This window comes from Branchiostoma belcheri, unplaced genomic scaffold (genome assembly GCF_001625305.1).
Source record: "Branchiostoma belcheri isolate BF01 breed outbred unplaced genomic scaffold, Haploidv18h27 scaffold6, whole genome shotgun sequence".
In the NCBI taxonomy this organism is placed as follows: Eukaryota; Metazoa; Chordata; class Leptocardii; order Amphioxiformes; family Branchiostomatidae; genus Branchiostoma; species Branchiostoma belcheri.
Window position 1 is genome coordinate 4,539,118 of NW_017804242.1, and position 17,529 is coordinate 4,556,646.

General features: G+C 40.0%; 1 protein-coding gene across 1 annotated transcript in view; it reads left to right on the forward strand.

The window, feature by feature from the left end:
• Positions 1–16,711, forward strand: part of LOC109482280 (AT-hook-containing transcription factor-like) — a 28,745-nt gene extending 12,034 nt beyond the window's left edge. Inside the window, exons 6-17 of the mRNA XM_019784967.1 lie at positions 169–474; positions 667–731; positions 1,092–1,264; positions 2,314–2,423; positions 6,698–6,874; positions 7,504–7,724; positions 8,301–8,497; positions 8,962–9,097; positions 11,233–11,453; positions 13,073–13,484; positions 13,954–14,122; positions 16,068–16,711. Coding sequence (XP_019640526.1) covers positions 169–474; positions 667–731; positions 1,092–1,264; positions 2,314–2,423; positions 6,698–6,874; positions 7,504–7,724; positions 8,301–8,497; positions 8,962–9,097; positions 11,233–11,453; positions 13,073–13,484; positions 13,954–14,122; positions 16,068–16,214 — 2,334 coding nt within the window. The 3' untranslated portion in view covers positions 16,215–16,711. The remainder of the gene's footprint in view (positions 1–168; positions 475–666; positions 732–1,091; positions 1,265–2,313; positions 2,424–6,697; positions 6,875–7,503; positions 7,725–8,300; positions 8,498–8,961; positions 9,098–11,232; positions 11,454–13,072; positions 13,485–13,953; positions 14,123–16,067) is intronic.
• Positions 16,712–17,529: the final 818 nt, after the last annotated feature.

Here is a 17,529-nt window from a genome sequence, read left to right on the forward strand (position 1 = left end):
TGTGTAACCATGGTATGAAGCATACACATAAGAAACCTTCTTTTGAATGTTTTATGACAACTAAGATTTTGGTACTTTTGCTACTTTCATATAAAATCCTGGGGACCATGTTTTACAGATATTAATGGGTTGTTTACAAACTGACATGTTTTGATTTTCTGTTTCCAGTCTGTTGCAGGGAAGCTACATCAGCTAGGGATGCGGTTAGAGGATCTCGGGGAGCGAGTGGAAAACAACAGGAACAATCCCACTCCTGACACCACGCAGCAGGACACAGCCCCCAGCCTGAGGGACTCTGTAACCACAGAAGACAGCCTCATCCAATCACAGATGGACCTGCCGCTGGGGGAGGAGCTAGAGGAGCAGAAGAGGAGGGTGGAGGAGGAGTTTGGCAGGTTGATGGACAGGTACAGCCAGCTGAAGGGGATGCCTCGCACACCTGACAGGGACAGGGAGATACAGGAACTCATGCAGGTAGCAATGGTCATTGTTCTCCAACAACAGGTGTCTAGTTAAAATGTATGACAGTGGATATCCAGCAACTTCTATTCTCACACATTTTACAAGTGTTTTTTTGTTTTAGTTTTTTAAAATGTATTTAGCAATATTTATGGTTTTATATATTAGGAGTACATTGTAACAATAAAAGGTTTTCTCTGTTTGTAGCAACTACAGGATTTGAGGAGAGATGCACCATTGTCTCTGGACTTGCCTGAGGACTTAGATGACAGGTAAGATTTTAAAGTTTTATTATCATTTTTCCTGACATTTTAAATGAAACAATGTCAAGAATATTGCACTAGATTAGTGTTCAATACCAACACATATATCTAAGAGCACTGCCACACCCACAGTCAAAAATTCTCTCTCTCTCTCTCTCTCTCTCTCTCTCTCTCTCTCTCAGTCCCATAGCTATGAGCCATCAAAAATTATGTGCACATTTTTCATTCACCCAGTATTTTGAACTCTCAGACTTCTTGTGCACATTTTTTCAATGCCAATTTTCTCTTCTATTTTGTTTGTCCTATATACTTGTATATGTCCCATATTCCTCATGTTCATTGTTGCATACACATACCTCCTGTGTCCAGTCTGTCCCAGTTGTCCAGTCCACAGCTGGAGGAAACTGACCTCCCTGAAGAAGAGCGGTCAAGGCTGCCCTCTCGTCTTTTGGGACGCACCCCCGGTCAGCCCTCGGACCAGGACATGACCAGACTGGACCAGTCATCACTGCAGTTCTCTCCTGACAGCCCAGATAGAAAAGGTAACTGTTACAACTCTCTTTCAACTTTTGGTGGCAAGGTTTGTTGACTTGAAGGTTCTGGGTTCAAATATCACAGGCTCCAATGTTGTGCCCTTGGGAAAGGCATTTTTCACCTATTTGCTCACTTGACTCAGGTGAAAATGAGTACTACCTAGCTTACATTAGGGTCCTGGGACATCCTCTCAGATGTGTTGTTGAGCCAGGGGTTCCATGTTTGAGGAGAGCCACACCTTGAGCATGTTAATATGAATTATAAAGATCCTACCACATTTACAAAAAAGAGTAGGGGACTCCTTCCCGTTGTGAGTGGCTCAAACCTTACAGTCTGGTCTGATGCAGCTTGTACAAAACTGGAGTGTTACGCCTAAAGATGGTTTACCAGTTATGCCAAACAAACAAAAATGGCAGTAAAAAATCATTTCAGGACATGTCTGAAAAAAATATTACAAATTACAATGTAGTAAAAAAAGGAGACCAACATTATTTTGCTTCCTATAAAAGAGTACCACAATGCTAAGATGGAACTTGATATACATGTATATCATGTCTATGATATCATATCATATCTATGTCTTCATGCATAGCAAATGTGGTTGAAAAAGCATAAAAAATCAATTACTGCTACTGTATAAAAATAACTACCAACAGATGAAACCTGTTTCTACCAGGCACTTGATACAAAGGCTGTACCATGTACTCAAAAAAAGGGGTGCACATAAAATATACTACTAATTCTATTGTCAAAAGTATGGTTTATAGTAAATTATACACGACATATCCACATAGCTTTTTTTAGCAGAAGGTACCTAGTATTTAATCAAAATAATCTTCCAAAACTAATATAATTACAGATTTTTATGACAATATATTGCATTATTCCCCCTACAACATTTTTCATTGGTCTAGTCCTTTAGGCCTTCTGCACAAATGTATTAATCACAGCAGTGCAGCTACAAAAATGCCTCTAAGCTCAAAACACACACCTGATGGTGAGACTTTACTATCTGCTGAGAAGATCCTGACCATACAGAACTATCTTGTCTGTGTAGAGAACCATCGGCAGAGGGACCAGGTGTCTGAAGATGACACCCCTCCAGTTGTCAGACCCAAGGACAGAAGGAACACTTCTCACAGCAGAGCACCCAAGTCTCAGAACAAGGTGGGTTACTTGGATATTCTTTGAAAAAATCTCACAAATATTCTATTGTCATATCATTTTTATTTATGATGAAAATGTCTCTAACAATGGTTCGGTCACTATTTTGTTATAGTCAAAATGACTAGCAATTAGATTTTGTAATTTGGAATCAGTGATATTTGCTGTTTTTTTTTAATGTTTTGCATTAACCCTTGTCCTGCTGGCAATTTTTACACAATATTTTCAAATAATTTCATGTCTTAATCAGGTCACAGACCCTTGACTTTTTTTGCCCTGCGGCGGCGTAGTTACTTCCGCATTCATTGCGTTTCGCTGCGGTGTGATGCGTTGCATGAGAAACACCCCCAAATCGTACATATACAGGGCACTATATAGATGGTACTGTATGTGCAACCCATATATATATGGGCCCCGCAGGACAAGGGTTAAGTAAGTAATTATATATAACATCTGTGTCCATAATATCACCAGGGTCCATAATATCGCCACCTTGAGAAATAGTGTGCTTAAAGATATTTTTACTGCAACATACCCTAGGTATGTACATTTGAGGTGTGCAGGAGTGCATACCAAAAGTGTGTTGCAGTAAAAATATCTTAAAGCACACTATTTCTCAAGGTGGCGATATTATGGACCCTCAAGTGATATTATGGACACAGACGCTTCATGTCTGTAACCATTTTTTTCTTCTCTGTACTTTTATTAATTGATGCACACAACAGGATTCGTGCATGGAAACAACTTGTACCTCAAGCCAGATATTTTCTGAACAAAACTTGGTGGGCATGAATGATTTTATTCCACATTATTGTGATAAAGATATTGTATAGTTTCTTTTCCTTTGATATTCAGACTATACAGTAGCAGAAATCTGCAAATTAGTCTGGTTGCCATGTTAAGTTGCCATGGTAACAATCATTATGGTAGACACGCACCGTTTGGTATGATTTTGGTTTCCATAGTGTATGGTTTGCTCAATATTATTCAGTTGATCTCTGTGTTTCATATGGTTCTACGTTCTATGCTTTTGGTATTATTGGTTATACCTTATATGACTTTGACTTTATTTGGATCCACATTTTACAACTCTTTACCGTTTTTTTTCCTTTTGCTTTCAGTGATTATGTGAAATTAATAAGTACGTTTCTTTTTTTTCTATAGGCACAGCTACAGTGTACTACTATAATAAATAGGTTTCTGCTAATATTTTTGAAATACACATTCTACCAGTATAATGTGAAATGCAGAGACTTTCATTGTGTTTTTATTTTGAAATTCGTAGTTTTCGCAGTGTCATCTTAGCATGAAACCCAAACACTGCGAATATGTGTCTAGGCTTATTTTTACTACAGTATAATACGTTAACTAATTTCAAGCAGAGCAAAATATGACCATGTCCATGAAGGTTAGACAATACGATGTGCCAAAAAGCAGTTACTCAAGCAACTGGATATGATTTTGTAAACGGTCAGACGTTTCAGCTAGTATCCACTACGTTTTGTCAGTGACTGAGAGACCAGAGGAGAAATGCTGGTTTATAAGGCTTAAAGCACAAACTATTGATTGATAAGCACTATTGATTGACTTCCAAAAATTGTCTTAACTTTATTTTCATATCAATCAATAGTTTGTGCTTATAAACCAGCATTTCTCCTCTGGTCTCTCAGTCACTGACGAAAGCTAGTGGATACTAGCTGAAGCGTCTGACCATTTCCAAAATCATTATCCAGTTGCTTGAGTAACTGCTTTTTGGCACAAAATATGACTACCACAAAATCAAATGCATTTAACAGTATTTTGCTGTTGTGTTCTGACCCTGTCCTTTGTTTAAAGCAACAGTCATGTTCAGTTGTGGACTGTACCAGCAGTATCAGCATACCCCACACTGAAAAACAAACCACAGCAGAACCTAGCCTGGAACAGAGCCTGCCTGGGAATGACATAACCACAGACCACAACACCTGTCAATCACAAAAGGATAGACACTCCGAGGGGAAATCTGTCGACGAAAGCAAGGGAAGAATCAGACTATCAAAAAGTGATGTTGACTTTGATACAAGCTCTCTACCAAATTGTAAACAAGAAACCAAGAAGGAAAAGTTATCCCGGGATGTTTCTTCTAGTGATGATAGACTTCTTATTGGAAAAGATAAAGAGGGGAGACATAAGGATAAGGTAAAACACACTGAGGCAACAAATGTTGCAAGAAATGATCAAGAATGTGAGAAAGAAAAGGAAATTGTAAGCAAAAATGAAGAAAATGAGGAAACAGATATTGTAAGAAATCCAGAAGAAAATGAGAAAACAGATATAAGAAATGCTAAAAAAGATGAGGACAAAGATACTGCAAGAAATGGTGGAAAACATGAGGAAGAAAAGAGTGTTGCAAGGAACCATGAAGAAAATGAGAAAACAAGTATTGAAAGAAATTGTGAAGACGAGGAAAATGACACTTCCAGAAATGGTGGCATTACGTCTGAAGTAGACAAAGATCTTGCAAAGTTTGTCCAAGAATGTCTTGAAGAACCATCCTCTGCGTACGACCCGAGTGCTTCCTTACAGCCTGAGACATCTAACGTTGATTCTTCGAAAGATACCGATATACTGAAGGACATTGAACCTCACAATGAAGGTGACATCACATCGCCACACATACCAAAAACACTGCGAGGCTTGTCGGAGTTTCATGACATCAACAATGAAAGTATGCCGATGGTCTCGCTGCTTTTGGACAGCAGTCCCAACTCTAGTTATACAGACAGCGGTAGGAAGAAACGCAGTCATGTGAAAAATACAGGTATCCCCAACCCACAAGAGAGGAAAGAAGAGTCAGTGGAAAGCGTTGGAGAGACAAGTTGTGTGTCTAAAGATTTCGTGCATAACAAGACATACGACAAAGACGACAATGCGGCGTACACAGCTGAAACCAGCAAATCGGACGCTCACGCTGATATCAGTGTTGTACAGGTGAACCAGCTTGCAACATGGTGCAATTTTCATTTTGCACAATTCTTGCACTTTGCAATTTATGAAGTGCAGTCAGCCTCTAAACAGTGTTATTTTGATAGTGATCTTCACGCCTTACCACACCCTTGCTCTGTTGTTGTGGTCTTTTTATGTGGTGTACACTTTTCAGTTGGTGGCACAAAAGAAATTACTGTCAGCTATTTAGTTGGTTGTTGCTAAATTGCATATTTGCTAGGTAACAGCTAAAGGCACGACTTCTGTGTACTATATAATATTAACATGTGCACTGCTGATGCCTGATTTATTTTTTTCTCTGCATTACTAATGTATGGGATTAACCAGTGTTCTAGCCAGCCTGGAATTTCTTCCGTCACCTCAATTTTGTTTGACCTAAATGTAAAAAACAATGTGTGGTATTCCGTATCGCCCGAAGTGTTAACCCGACCGCGAGTTGTGGGAGGCCCGGGACCAAGGGTGATGCGGAATACCATGTGTTGTATTCTATTTATATATACCCACTCAAGAAAGCACGCCTTTCAATGGGAAATGCATGAAAATTTGGTGTCCCTAAACCAAAAAAAATACAACAACATCACTTCTGATTCTGGCTTCGAATTTGTGAAAGCAGTGCACGCAGTTAGGGCGATACGCGTTCGAATCGCCCTATGGAAGCGCAGGCCGTACCATAAAGTACGACCCGGTCCGGAACACCGTTATCAAATGTTATCACGGCCCGGGTATGATGTAACATCATGTCCTTGTTCGAGCACCGAAGGCATGAGCATGACAATCCCAGGGGGTCAGGGGCTTGCTCCCCCAGAGAAAATTTGAAATGAGAAATCCTGACCCTCTGAAACGCTATTTCCTGCAGATTGTGGGGCAAACTTTGCTGGTAGGCTAAGCTTAGTTTAATGACATCTCTTTCCATATCTTTACACACCAACGTTTGTCTGTCAAAGATGATGGGTTGGGCAAAATTTTTGTCCGTCATGACCAGCAATATTCCATGAAACTATAAAGGCCGACATTTGCTCGGGAGCAAATGCAGCAAATGGCTTCACCACATCCCCCGTTCCAAAAATGGACGAAAAGCTTCAAAGTGGTGAAGCCATATTAACAATATGTCTTCACCACATAGATGCTGGCTAGAACATTGGGCCAGACCTCACATTTATTTGGGTAAATTGTTCCAACAGCACAATCATGGTACTAGATAGTTCTTGCATCAGCTACACACTTCCAAGAGCTTTCCAACTTTACAATTTTTTTTTAATAATTAGTAATACATGTGTGCTGGCTGTTTTCAGGATGATGTGCCTTCACCAGACAACATGTCCAACTGTAGACTGACAGAAAGTCGGCGGTCCTCCACTCTGTTCCAGCCGTGTAGACAGTCCTCTCACCTCCCCAAACCTATCCTTAAAACTCAGGAACATCCCATACAACACAGCCACAACCTGGACAGATGTGACCGCTGTGGCCAGGTGGATCTTATATACAAGTATTACAGCTGCTGCAGCTGTAAAATATATGTTGTACAGTCATGTAGTTGTCTAGTTAGGGTGCAGTTGAGTTCTACACAATCTAGTTCTACATAATCTGACAATGGCACTATTGCAGTTTTGTACCAGTTGTTTTCCCATTTCTAATGATTTTGTTTTACTTTTTCTTAGATTCTTTTGTCAGTGGATGCAGGGAGCTGTTCTTATGTAAATGATTTAATTTTTCTACATCTGATTCCCTATGATTTGAATTAGGGTGAACCGTGAAGTCTTTATTTTAGCATAATTTTCATGATTTTACAGCCATTTTTGCCTTTTCTTCCAGGTCTTCTTCTTTGTAACTGTAACACAGTTTTTAACTTTTGTTGTGTAGGGCATTGGAAGACATCTCCAATCAGCTTTTGGTCCTTTAAGTCACCATAGTTCCCATCCAGATTTGTTTAAATTCCAATTTAGCCTCTACCACCCTGGCCACAATTTTTGGGAACAGTCCAATAACACAGTTACACCTGAGTGAACATTAGACTGTAGTCTAGTAGTACAAGAAGTAGGTACTTACATGTTTTTGTACATGTACCATACTAAATATGTGGTATGATACAACACTGTAGCCATTGCAGTCCCAGCCGTCGACACATGTGGGCAGCACCAGTAGTGTAGCAGACAGCGGGCGCTCCTCCCCGACACACCGTCCTGTTGCCAAGGCAACCCAGAACCAGCCCCAGCAGGAGGCCGAGATCGACAGCGGGTTTATAGGCTCGGAGAGCAGCCGGCAGTCCCAGATGACCACGCCTCTCGTACCGAAGAGGGACCCACGCGCCACAAGGGAAAGGTCAGTTTTTACTTGTTTGTTTATTTATTTATCCAGGAAATACATATCGCCTGATGGTGTTTTTCAATGGTTCCTGGGGGGAAAACCCCAAACAAAATCTATTTTAACCAAGTCTAGAGGTTTTATAAAAGAATGCCTGAATGTATGACTTCTAAGACAGAAGTATTGTTTTGGGCGTCACTGGCTGAATGGGAGTTTTTGTATGTACATGTATCTTATCCTGAGCAGTGAGGATTAGAAGTTGGAGGGCAGAGATTGGGTTTCAGTTGATTGACAGGGTTGTGCCCTGGTATTCCCTGGGTGGTAGGATGTGGTATGAAGTTGCCAGGAATGTGGAATACCAGAGTGAGTTACATCATACAATCATATGAGTAATGAATTAATAAAATACATTCTACATGTACATGTAATTTCATTATGTATTTCTCTATGATCATAGGATTCTGTATGTTCTTGGACCAATTTATTCACCATATCCAAGACACTTCCTGGAAGTCAGAAATCTCCAATTTCTTGCTTGATTTGCTTTGATTTTATTAATTTTCATAGCTCACAAGAAATGTATTTCATCTCTAGACACAGGTCCCCAGTGACCGCCCAGGTGACCCAAAAGCCGTCACGCCCGGGTAGCGGTCACCGCTCCGTCACCAAGCACCGTCCGGCGCCGCTGCAGCAGGTGTCGGACAGCGACAGTCCGGAGGAGCGCCCCACCACCGTTAGGGAGGTCCAACCTGCCAGGACGGGCGGGAAGAAGAACCAGAGTAAACCACAGGGTCAGTGGTGTCTTTTTTTAAGACTTACATGTAACGTTACATGTATGTATTACTATTAGGCAAAAAGAGATACATGTACATGAGTATATGACTATGAGACATTTAATTGCCAAAGAAATGTATGCTATTGGATGCCAATGTCATATCTTAGACTTAGTAGTTCATTGTACATCTAAGTGTAAAGTGCCCTCGCTTGTAAACTACTGTCACAGTGTTACAGTAATACATTTATTTTCTGTATGAGAAAAAAAGATCATTTGCGCGTTGGGTAAAGTTCAAGGTTGAAACAATTTATGGTACACCAATAGAAGCATAAAACTCATTTTGTATTATAATTTTGGCTGAAGAGGACACCACGAGAACTACGAAAAAATTAAACCACTGCAAAGATTTCTTGATTTACAGTATCATGTTTTTCTCTCCCCACTCATGTAGTTTTTGTCTCTTTGCCCACCTCCCCCCAGACATGATGTCCCAGCGTAGACGCCCGCCATCCACGCGTTCCCGCAGCAGTAACACGTCCCACAAGCGGCACTACTCCAGCAGTGAGGATGACATCTCCCGCCGCAGTGTGGCCAGCAGCAGGGGCAGCAGCAGGGAGTAAGTAACACTACACATTCTCACTTGACCTGGCCTACCTTGAAAAAAACCACAGACTGTAGCCTTTTTTTGGGTCGAATGTCTGAAACAAATTTTTCTTAGACGTTTGAGTAGATTTGGGTTGCATAATTTTCCCTTGCCGTCAAGAAAAGGGACAACCCTGATGCAAAAGGTTAGATTGTATTGTTGGTTGGAATTCACTTAAGCCAAAGTCTAAAGAAAAAAAATTCAAGAAATCACATTTTTTTCTATACCTTAGCTTGGTCATTTTTCTTGGAATGAAGTCTTAGACCGCTGTTTGTAATGACTTTTGGAGCATTTAGAGCACCTGGAAGTTAAGTTAGTCTGTAAGATTTTAGAATGGAATCAACTTGACAAATGTTCTTTTTTCAAGTGTCTTGAGTTTTGCATTTCAATGTTTGCCAGTGTTGGATGTAACACCAAAGTCCTCATTTCTGCTATAAGTTCTGCTGTAACTAAGCAAATTCAATACAAATTTGAATAGTAGACATATTTGCTGAGACTTACCCATGAGTACACAATTATATGTATTGCCGCCATTGTCACTATTTAATATTAACTCAGAAACAAACAGGGTAAAGCTACATGTACACTGTTAAGTCCCAATTAATCTTTCCAAAATGTTTTCTTGCTTTCAATAGTGAACTGCGAGTGTTAGCTTTTCCACCAGCACTGTACAATGAAAGGTCCTTGAAACCTGCTTATTTGTTCAAGAGGTAACGTAACACCACGCATGCACATGTAGAACAATTAGCGACCCCTCTGGTAGCTAGGACAATGGCACGGGCCACGGTAGACTTCAAACCAATGGGTAGTTTCCCGCCACTACAACCTGAATGGGCCACAACACTTTGTCTAAAAAGGGGGTGTCAACATCATTCAATAAAAATATGTTCAAAGATAAACAAATTTTGTTCTATTCTACACATGTAAATGTTTGAAAGACAATTTCCGTTCAATCATGTACAGTATTGTTAGTAAAGAACTTTCTTTTTTTTCATTTTGGTGTTTGTTGACATGGGCCCTCCATGAAATTGGTACGGTCCATACCTAACATTCCAAGCAGAAGCATGCAGTCTTGGTTCAGTTCTTACAACAGGACAGTTATGTTGCAAATCCCTTTTTGTTGGTGAAAGATTGTCCACTGATTTACCTTTAGTTAGGAGTGATGTCTTGGTCTTCAGAGGAAGAACAATACAGGTTGTATATTTAGCTCTTGTATTGTTACATACATGTAGTGTACAATGTATTTCATGGCTTACAAAAATACTACTACTAACTTGTAGGACATAATTATACTCTAGTAAGTACAACTTCATAGGTCTTTACAAAACATTTAGCTAGGTGTAGAATTGGTGGTTGTTTTGGGTAGTTGTTTTTTTTTCATTGTTTGATGCAAGGCTGATGTTTATTTTGAAATGGTTTGTTAATTGTGTGTGTCAGTATTGAAATGGTTAACAGGTGTGTGAACTGCCCCATAAAGGTGCTCACTACTAACTGATGTTGTTGTTTCTTGTTTGGACATCTTTTCAAATGTGTTCTTTTGTATTTTAATTTTTCCTCTGAGTTGTTGCATAGTTAGTTTGCATTCTTAAAGTATGTGATCTGTTTCATTTTAATTATTCAAATGGGTTCAAAACACAAAATACCCGTAACAGCAAATTTTCATTCTTTCAGACCTTTAAATGCTCTGAAGCTAGCCAAAGTGTAGGGTACCATCTGAGCCTAGTGAGGAAGTATAGGTAACACTGTAAATTGCCTTCCACAAGGGCACAACATTGAGGGTCTGCATGGGGGGATAGTATTATTACAAATTATGCAAAATTTTGGCTGCCAATTACAAATTACGTTAAAGTCTCAGAGCTGATTACGACTTAACGCTTTGCAGCTAATGTTCTATTACAAAATATTTTGATTTTTGGGGAGACTCCCTATGGATTACAAAGACTAAAAAGGTCTGATTGTGCCTTACGAAAAAGGGCATGCAGGCCCCCAACATTGAGGTCTGCTACGGATTTGAACGCATAACCATTAGATTCTAACCTATTCCACAGGACCACCTAGCCACTTTGCTTGGTTCAGTGATATTTATGCCTGCCGTCATGTCTTAACAGTGATGCTATCCAGGGTTTGAAGAGGGAGATAGAGAACATGAGGGAAGAACTGGATGACAGACTGCGCCGTGCACAGAACAGAGACCGCCCGGGGAAGTCTGGCCTCCCCTCCACGCCGCGTGAGCCGGTCCGAGCCTACCCCATGGAGGGTTCTTATCTAGAGGAGGAAGATGACAGAAGAGAAGCTTCTCGACCGGGCAGCTTAAAGGGACCATATACAGGTTAGAACTTGAAAATCTCCACATTTTTTACTCCTTACAGGGTTACTTACTAGTACAGTATAATACAGGGCTTGAAATTCATTTTTGGGAAAAGGTGCACTGGTGCAACTGACCTAAAAATCTACACAGGTGCACTGGAGAAAAAGAAGGTAGGATTTCTGAAAAATCTAATAAAAAAGTTCAAAGCTGGAATTTTCCATTCCATTCTGAGCATGTCATTTTATTTAATCACAAATGTAGCATCATCCAAGCATACTACAAAAAGTTTTGTTATTTTTTCTGACACCCATGTACTAATACATGTAACATTATATAATAGTGTACAAGAGTAACTCATGTACCTAATATACATAAATATACACCAATATCTAGGTGCACTAGTGAACCCAATGTAGAAAAACTTATCTGCGCAGCTCAAATTTTGGGTGTCTAAGCACATGCATGCCTCTAGTATTTCCAGCCCTGTATTGTTCTAAGTCATCCTTGGAGATACTTCAAGCCCAGCTGGTCTATGGTAGACTGGCTTTCAATAGAACTGAGCTACTGTAGAAGACTTTCCAAGCTTTCACAGACTGTTGAACCAAATCAAGCTCTTTTGAACACTCAGCTTAGGAAAATCACCTCTGATAAGTCAGTATATTATAGTCTCAACTGCCATGGCTTTAAAAGATTGCCTTTACCTACATGTACATGTAATGTAGTTCACAGTTTGCCCCAACATATACATGTATGCATGTTAAGGTACCATTAGTTTTTGCTCTGATCTTTCAGTTGCTGTACATTTGTATACAGACTTGTTGCTTAGCAAAATGGAGTCCACTAATCCCCTCAGTCTGACACACAAACAGGTCAACTGGAAAGGTACAAAATGAGATAGCTGCACTTTTTGTCTGCTCTGCAAGGGGGCATTTGACTCTTAGGATGCAGCAAAAAATCTAGATCTAATACCTTAGTATAATAGTGTGAGTCAAGTGCATGTACACACACTGTACAGAGTGACATATATTACTGATGACCTTAACATAAACTACTTTACCACAATCATTGTTTTTGTTTGTTTTTCACATTCAAATTCTTAATTATAAACCTCCAGCTGATATTTGTACAATTGTCATCATCTTTTCATCATACAGTTTTTCTTCTCTCTCAATACTGTTGTCTCTCTTTCTCTTCTCTCTGTCTGTCTGTCTGTGTTCTACAGTTCTCCTTCAAAGTGTCTCCCTCTGATTTTCAGTGTAAGTAAACGTGGCAAACTTTCCGTCTTTTTGTTGTCTGTAATATATGTACATCTCTGTAAACTAACTTCTTGTGGTTCATATTTCAACGATAATCATTGTTTTTATCATTTTTAAGAACAAAATCAATTAGTGATGTGAGGGAAAAGACTTGTCTAGTTGTTTTATGCGGTTGAATTTGAATCGATGTTCACAGTTGTAACAATTCTGTACTGCAACAGGAATACAAAACATATATTTGTGGTTTCACGATTTCACATTAAGAAGACACCACAAAAATGAAACAACCAGGAAAATAAATCCATTAGAGTAGTTACTGACATCTTTTCTAAATGTTGAAAATGTCACACAAAATGGTTAAAACAGTTTTTCTTATTCTTCCAGGAAAGGACTATACGCCATATGCCACAAGACGTCGTGCCCCGCTATCGGAAACTTCTCCGATGGACGCTCGTGACCTCCGCTCTTCACATTCCAGAACACGGACGCCGTCCCCAGTCGGTAGCGAAAGACGTTCTGCACGTCGGACACGAGATCGCTCCACATCTCCACTTAACGACACCCGACCGAAGGAGCTGGGACGTTCGGATTTGGGCTATACGCCGAGATCGTACGTGAGAACAACAGGACCGTGTCCGCTATGCGGGGGAAGCGGTGTGCACACACACGGGGAGTACGTCCACCCGCCCCCCGAGCCTGTGGAGTACAGATATGTGCCTGTCAGCTCTACTGCTCCTGTCAGTCCTGTGGTCCACTATGTCCCTGTGTCACCCAGATATGTACCCACAACACCCAGGTTTGCATGCTTACTCTTCATTCTAACATTACATATACTATAAAATGATTAATAAACTAGAAAGGTAACATTTGCAAAGCAAATGCATAATGTTTACCTTCACATATGGTCTGCTCTGTTAATTCTTACTCAAACATATTCATATATATGGTGACAGAAGCCTAAATCCCTCCTGCTACAAAATTGCGACATGATGTAACCCAAGACTAGTTACCATGGTGACAGACGTCTGGTTCAGGTCATTGACCTTATTTGTTTGGAGAAGAAGAAGAGGAAGAAACTGAGCAAATTTAAACAATGTTTTCCTTCATTTCCTTCAATAATTATTATTAAAATACAAGAAATCTGCTAGATGTACCTGTTTGAATTGATTTATGAAGTTTGAAGTCTACTTGCATTTTGTCTTTCTCTTTTTGGCCTATCTTTGCATGTCCTAATGCTATTTGTTTTGTTTGTTTTTTTCATTCAGAACGCTGCGTTACGAGGAGGTTGCCCCCTCCCCAGGGGTGGTGTACAGCCCCTACCCCTCCCCGGTGGTGTACATGAGTCCGCGGCGGGGCAGGGTACGGTACTACCAGCGCAAATACAGCGTCACGGAGACCGAGGAAGAGGAGGGGGACACAGATGATGAACTGAGGGTATGCAGATTCTTTGTATGAAATCTGTCCAAATTGAATCTTCTAGCCAGCCAAAAGTTTTTTTATCATCTCAATTTTGTTTGATGTAACATCATACTGAGCATTGAAGGTGCTAGTCATCATGTCCAGTCCAGGGGCATTTTCCCAGGAATTTTGAAGTTTTGACTGTTGAAAGTTTTCCTGCATGTTTAGGGCACATTTTGCTGGTAGACTAAGCTAGGTTTAATAAAATCTCTTTCAATATCTTTACATACTTTTTTGGCGACGCCTTTGGGGCGGAGGCATTTGTGTAAGTACTACGATCGCTTTGAAAGAATTTCAAAAATTGCACGAATGCATTCCCTAGGGAATTGGTTTTGAGGTAACCTTCGGCCATGTGGTTTTTGGATCAAGCAGGTAACTTACACCGGGTGCCCACGTGCCACCCATCCAGATGCCTGGCATGATTAATTACTGGTCATCAGCCTTCTCCCCACACCATGGACAGAGAGCACAGCTGTCTCTGGCCAAAGATCAGGAATCTGAAATTCCCTCCCCAAGAACATTTAGGCTAGCCTGGATGCCAGACCCATATCACACTGGACACAAAATATCTCAGTGTGCAAGGGTCTGGTAGGGTCTCTTAGGAAAGGCTCTCGAGCATAGGGAGGAGAAGCTGTGATTGATGACCCCTCACACCACAGGTAGCCTGTTACATGGCACCACCATTGGTCAGCAGGAGACAATCTTGGGCTCAACAGTTAATCATTAACCAGTCAATTTTCTAAATGTTTTTGGAGTTTATTTCCCAAAATAACAGCAGAACTTAGTCTAATAGTAGAAGTAGTGTACAGCCCAGGCTTTCCCGTTTGTTTAGGTAACAGCCCTCTGACACACCAGGACAAAATAACCTTATCTACAGTTTAATCTAATCTGCTGGTGGCCACTGGTTAAAGATTTAAAGATACAGCTGGGAGTTTTTAACCAATCATAGCAGAGGTGTAAAATTGCTTCCTGCTGTGCCACCAATTGGGCCTTACGCTCAGATACTGAGCGTTCGAGTGGCAGGTCTATCTGGCCCTACCAGACCCAGGCTCACTGAGATATTTTGTGTCCAGTGTGCTTTGGGTCTGGCATCCAGGCTACATTTAGGCCGATGGGGTGGGTTTATTCAAACAGATCACACAGAGAAAACAAATTATCCGTCTTTTTGGGGACCCACAAAATTAAAAGGTCAAACAAGTCCTAGGAGTAACAACTTCAGATCAGACATAAAATCCAGTCTCTGGTGGAGGATAGAGTGAAGTGGAGTGGAGGGTGGTTTTGAGTTTGGTTCGAGCGGGAACTCGACCAAAGTAAAGTAAGTAAGAATGTCATCCTAAAATCTATGTGATAGCTGGGGAAGAAGGGCTGATTCCTCCTATACGTGTATTTGGTATATTGCCCCACACCTCCTCCACCCATCCTGTAAATTTCACTACATGCATGTGTTTATAAGATAGGGAAATCTGTTTTTCTTATAATTGTAATGTAGATTGCTAGCTCCACCACATGAAATGATATATATCTTTCAGTCGTCGCCTTGGCAATGTTTTTTATTGCCTCAGCCTTGTTGTAACCGTCAAAGATGTCATGACAAATTTGGCAAAATGTTTGTCATCATGAGCAGCATAATTCTGCCAGAAAGGCAGACACTAGCTAGAATGCTGGACTAGACTTATCCACAACATTTTTAATTCAGTACTTATTTTGATTGTTCATTGTTGTTTTTTCAAGCAAATTCAGAATAAACCCGATGTTGCCACCATAGCTCGACTCATACGTCTTCGTACAGCTTTCATGGCCTACAAGTCACATGTCTGAAATTCATAGCAGTTGTTGTGAACAGTATGCATTATAATTTTATGATTCCCAGAGCAGAGGTTTGGAATCTCAAATTTATTGTTTTCTGTCATTTTTCCATCAGCTGTCCCATCTACACCTCGGAAGTTCACTCGAGAGAGCGGAGAGGGCCGCTAGGGAAATGAAACGACGGTCGCGTAAGATGGCGAATACCCTAGACTCCAGCCTGTCCAGATCTAAAGCTAAACTGTCTGCAATCGACTGGTACTAACTCCACAAACCAGATACATGCCTTCATGACAAAGGGGAAATGCTCAGGTTTATTCCATATTAATAAGTACATTTGTATACATTTTGAAGTAACTTCAACCTTATAGTATAACTGTTATACTATTAAAAACTGTAGACTACTACAGGCAATAATGCCTTGATACTTCATACTTATAATTTTTCTTTTCTCCCACTAAAATATAATGTCCATTGCAGAGTTGTAATTTGTCTTTTACTTTAATGGAAAACCTTTGGATACTGTTTTTATTTTTCAAATTTTGAAGAAAACAGACTATCCTGGCTTTAAAGAATGACATTTCTACACTAAACTGAATAGAAATTGATAATACAAACTTTGGAAATACCATAAAGTCAGACCTTCGTAAAGTGCCTTTATTGAATCCCCGCATTTCAAAATTCACAAATATATTTTCAACGCAAAAAAAAGGATTTTTGCTATCACTGCATTGTATAGTCTTCAGAAACTGTAAAAGAAACCGACTACATGTATACTGATACAATGTAACTTAAGGTTTTTAATAATCGTTGCATACATTAGAAGATGTTAACTTCTAAATGCTTCTTAACATTCATTGGCAAATATCTTGAAATATAAGTTGAAAATGAATAACCTTTTGCCGTCCTTGTTATGTAAGAATTGTGTGGAAGAACAAAATGTTGTCATGTTATGTTTACTTCTAGTTGTGGTGTTGGAAACGGTGCTAAATTATGTCAGTTTTAATAAACTTTTATATAACGTCTTTGTTGCTGTCTAAACCTGATATTAAGTTTGTATTACTATAGGTTTGTTTTGTTGTAAAATTTGGTTAGATATTGTATGCGTGCTTCCATTGACTTTTATTCTGTATTTATTACTTACTGTGCTTACATTCCGGATCCAGGACGGCTGAGTCAATAACGAGAAATAAACTGTTCTCCAACTCAAGGAATTTTTACTCATGAATTTTCTCTGTCTATCATGAAAGTTCATCTGTGTTGGTAGTTACATGTTTAAAGTTAAAACTTTTGATCCAACACAAAAATTCTCTCACCTAGAGCTTTCAACCAGTCACTCTGGTCTTCCTCAGTAGACTGACCCAGTGAAGCTTGTCACGTGGCTTCTTTGAAGTGTGACGTCAACACTGGGTCAAAGGTATCTGGTTAAGACGATGTCGGCCCCCGTCGCGGTTCAATGTAGGGTGATGGGCCCTGATGTAAATGGCTTCCTTCACCCCTCTCAAGAAATAGTCTTGTTCAGTGTCTAAGATCCTTACAGTGTCAAGTGAGACATTTTCTCTGTCTTCATCAACTATCTG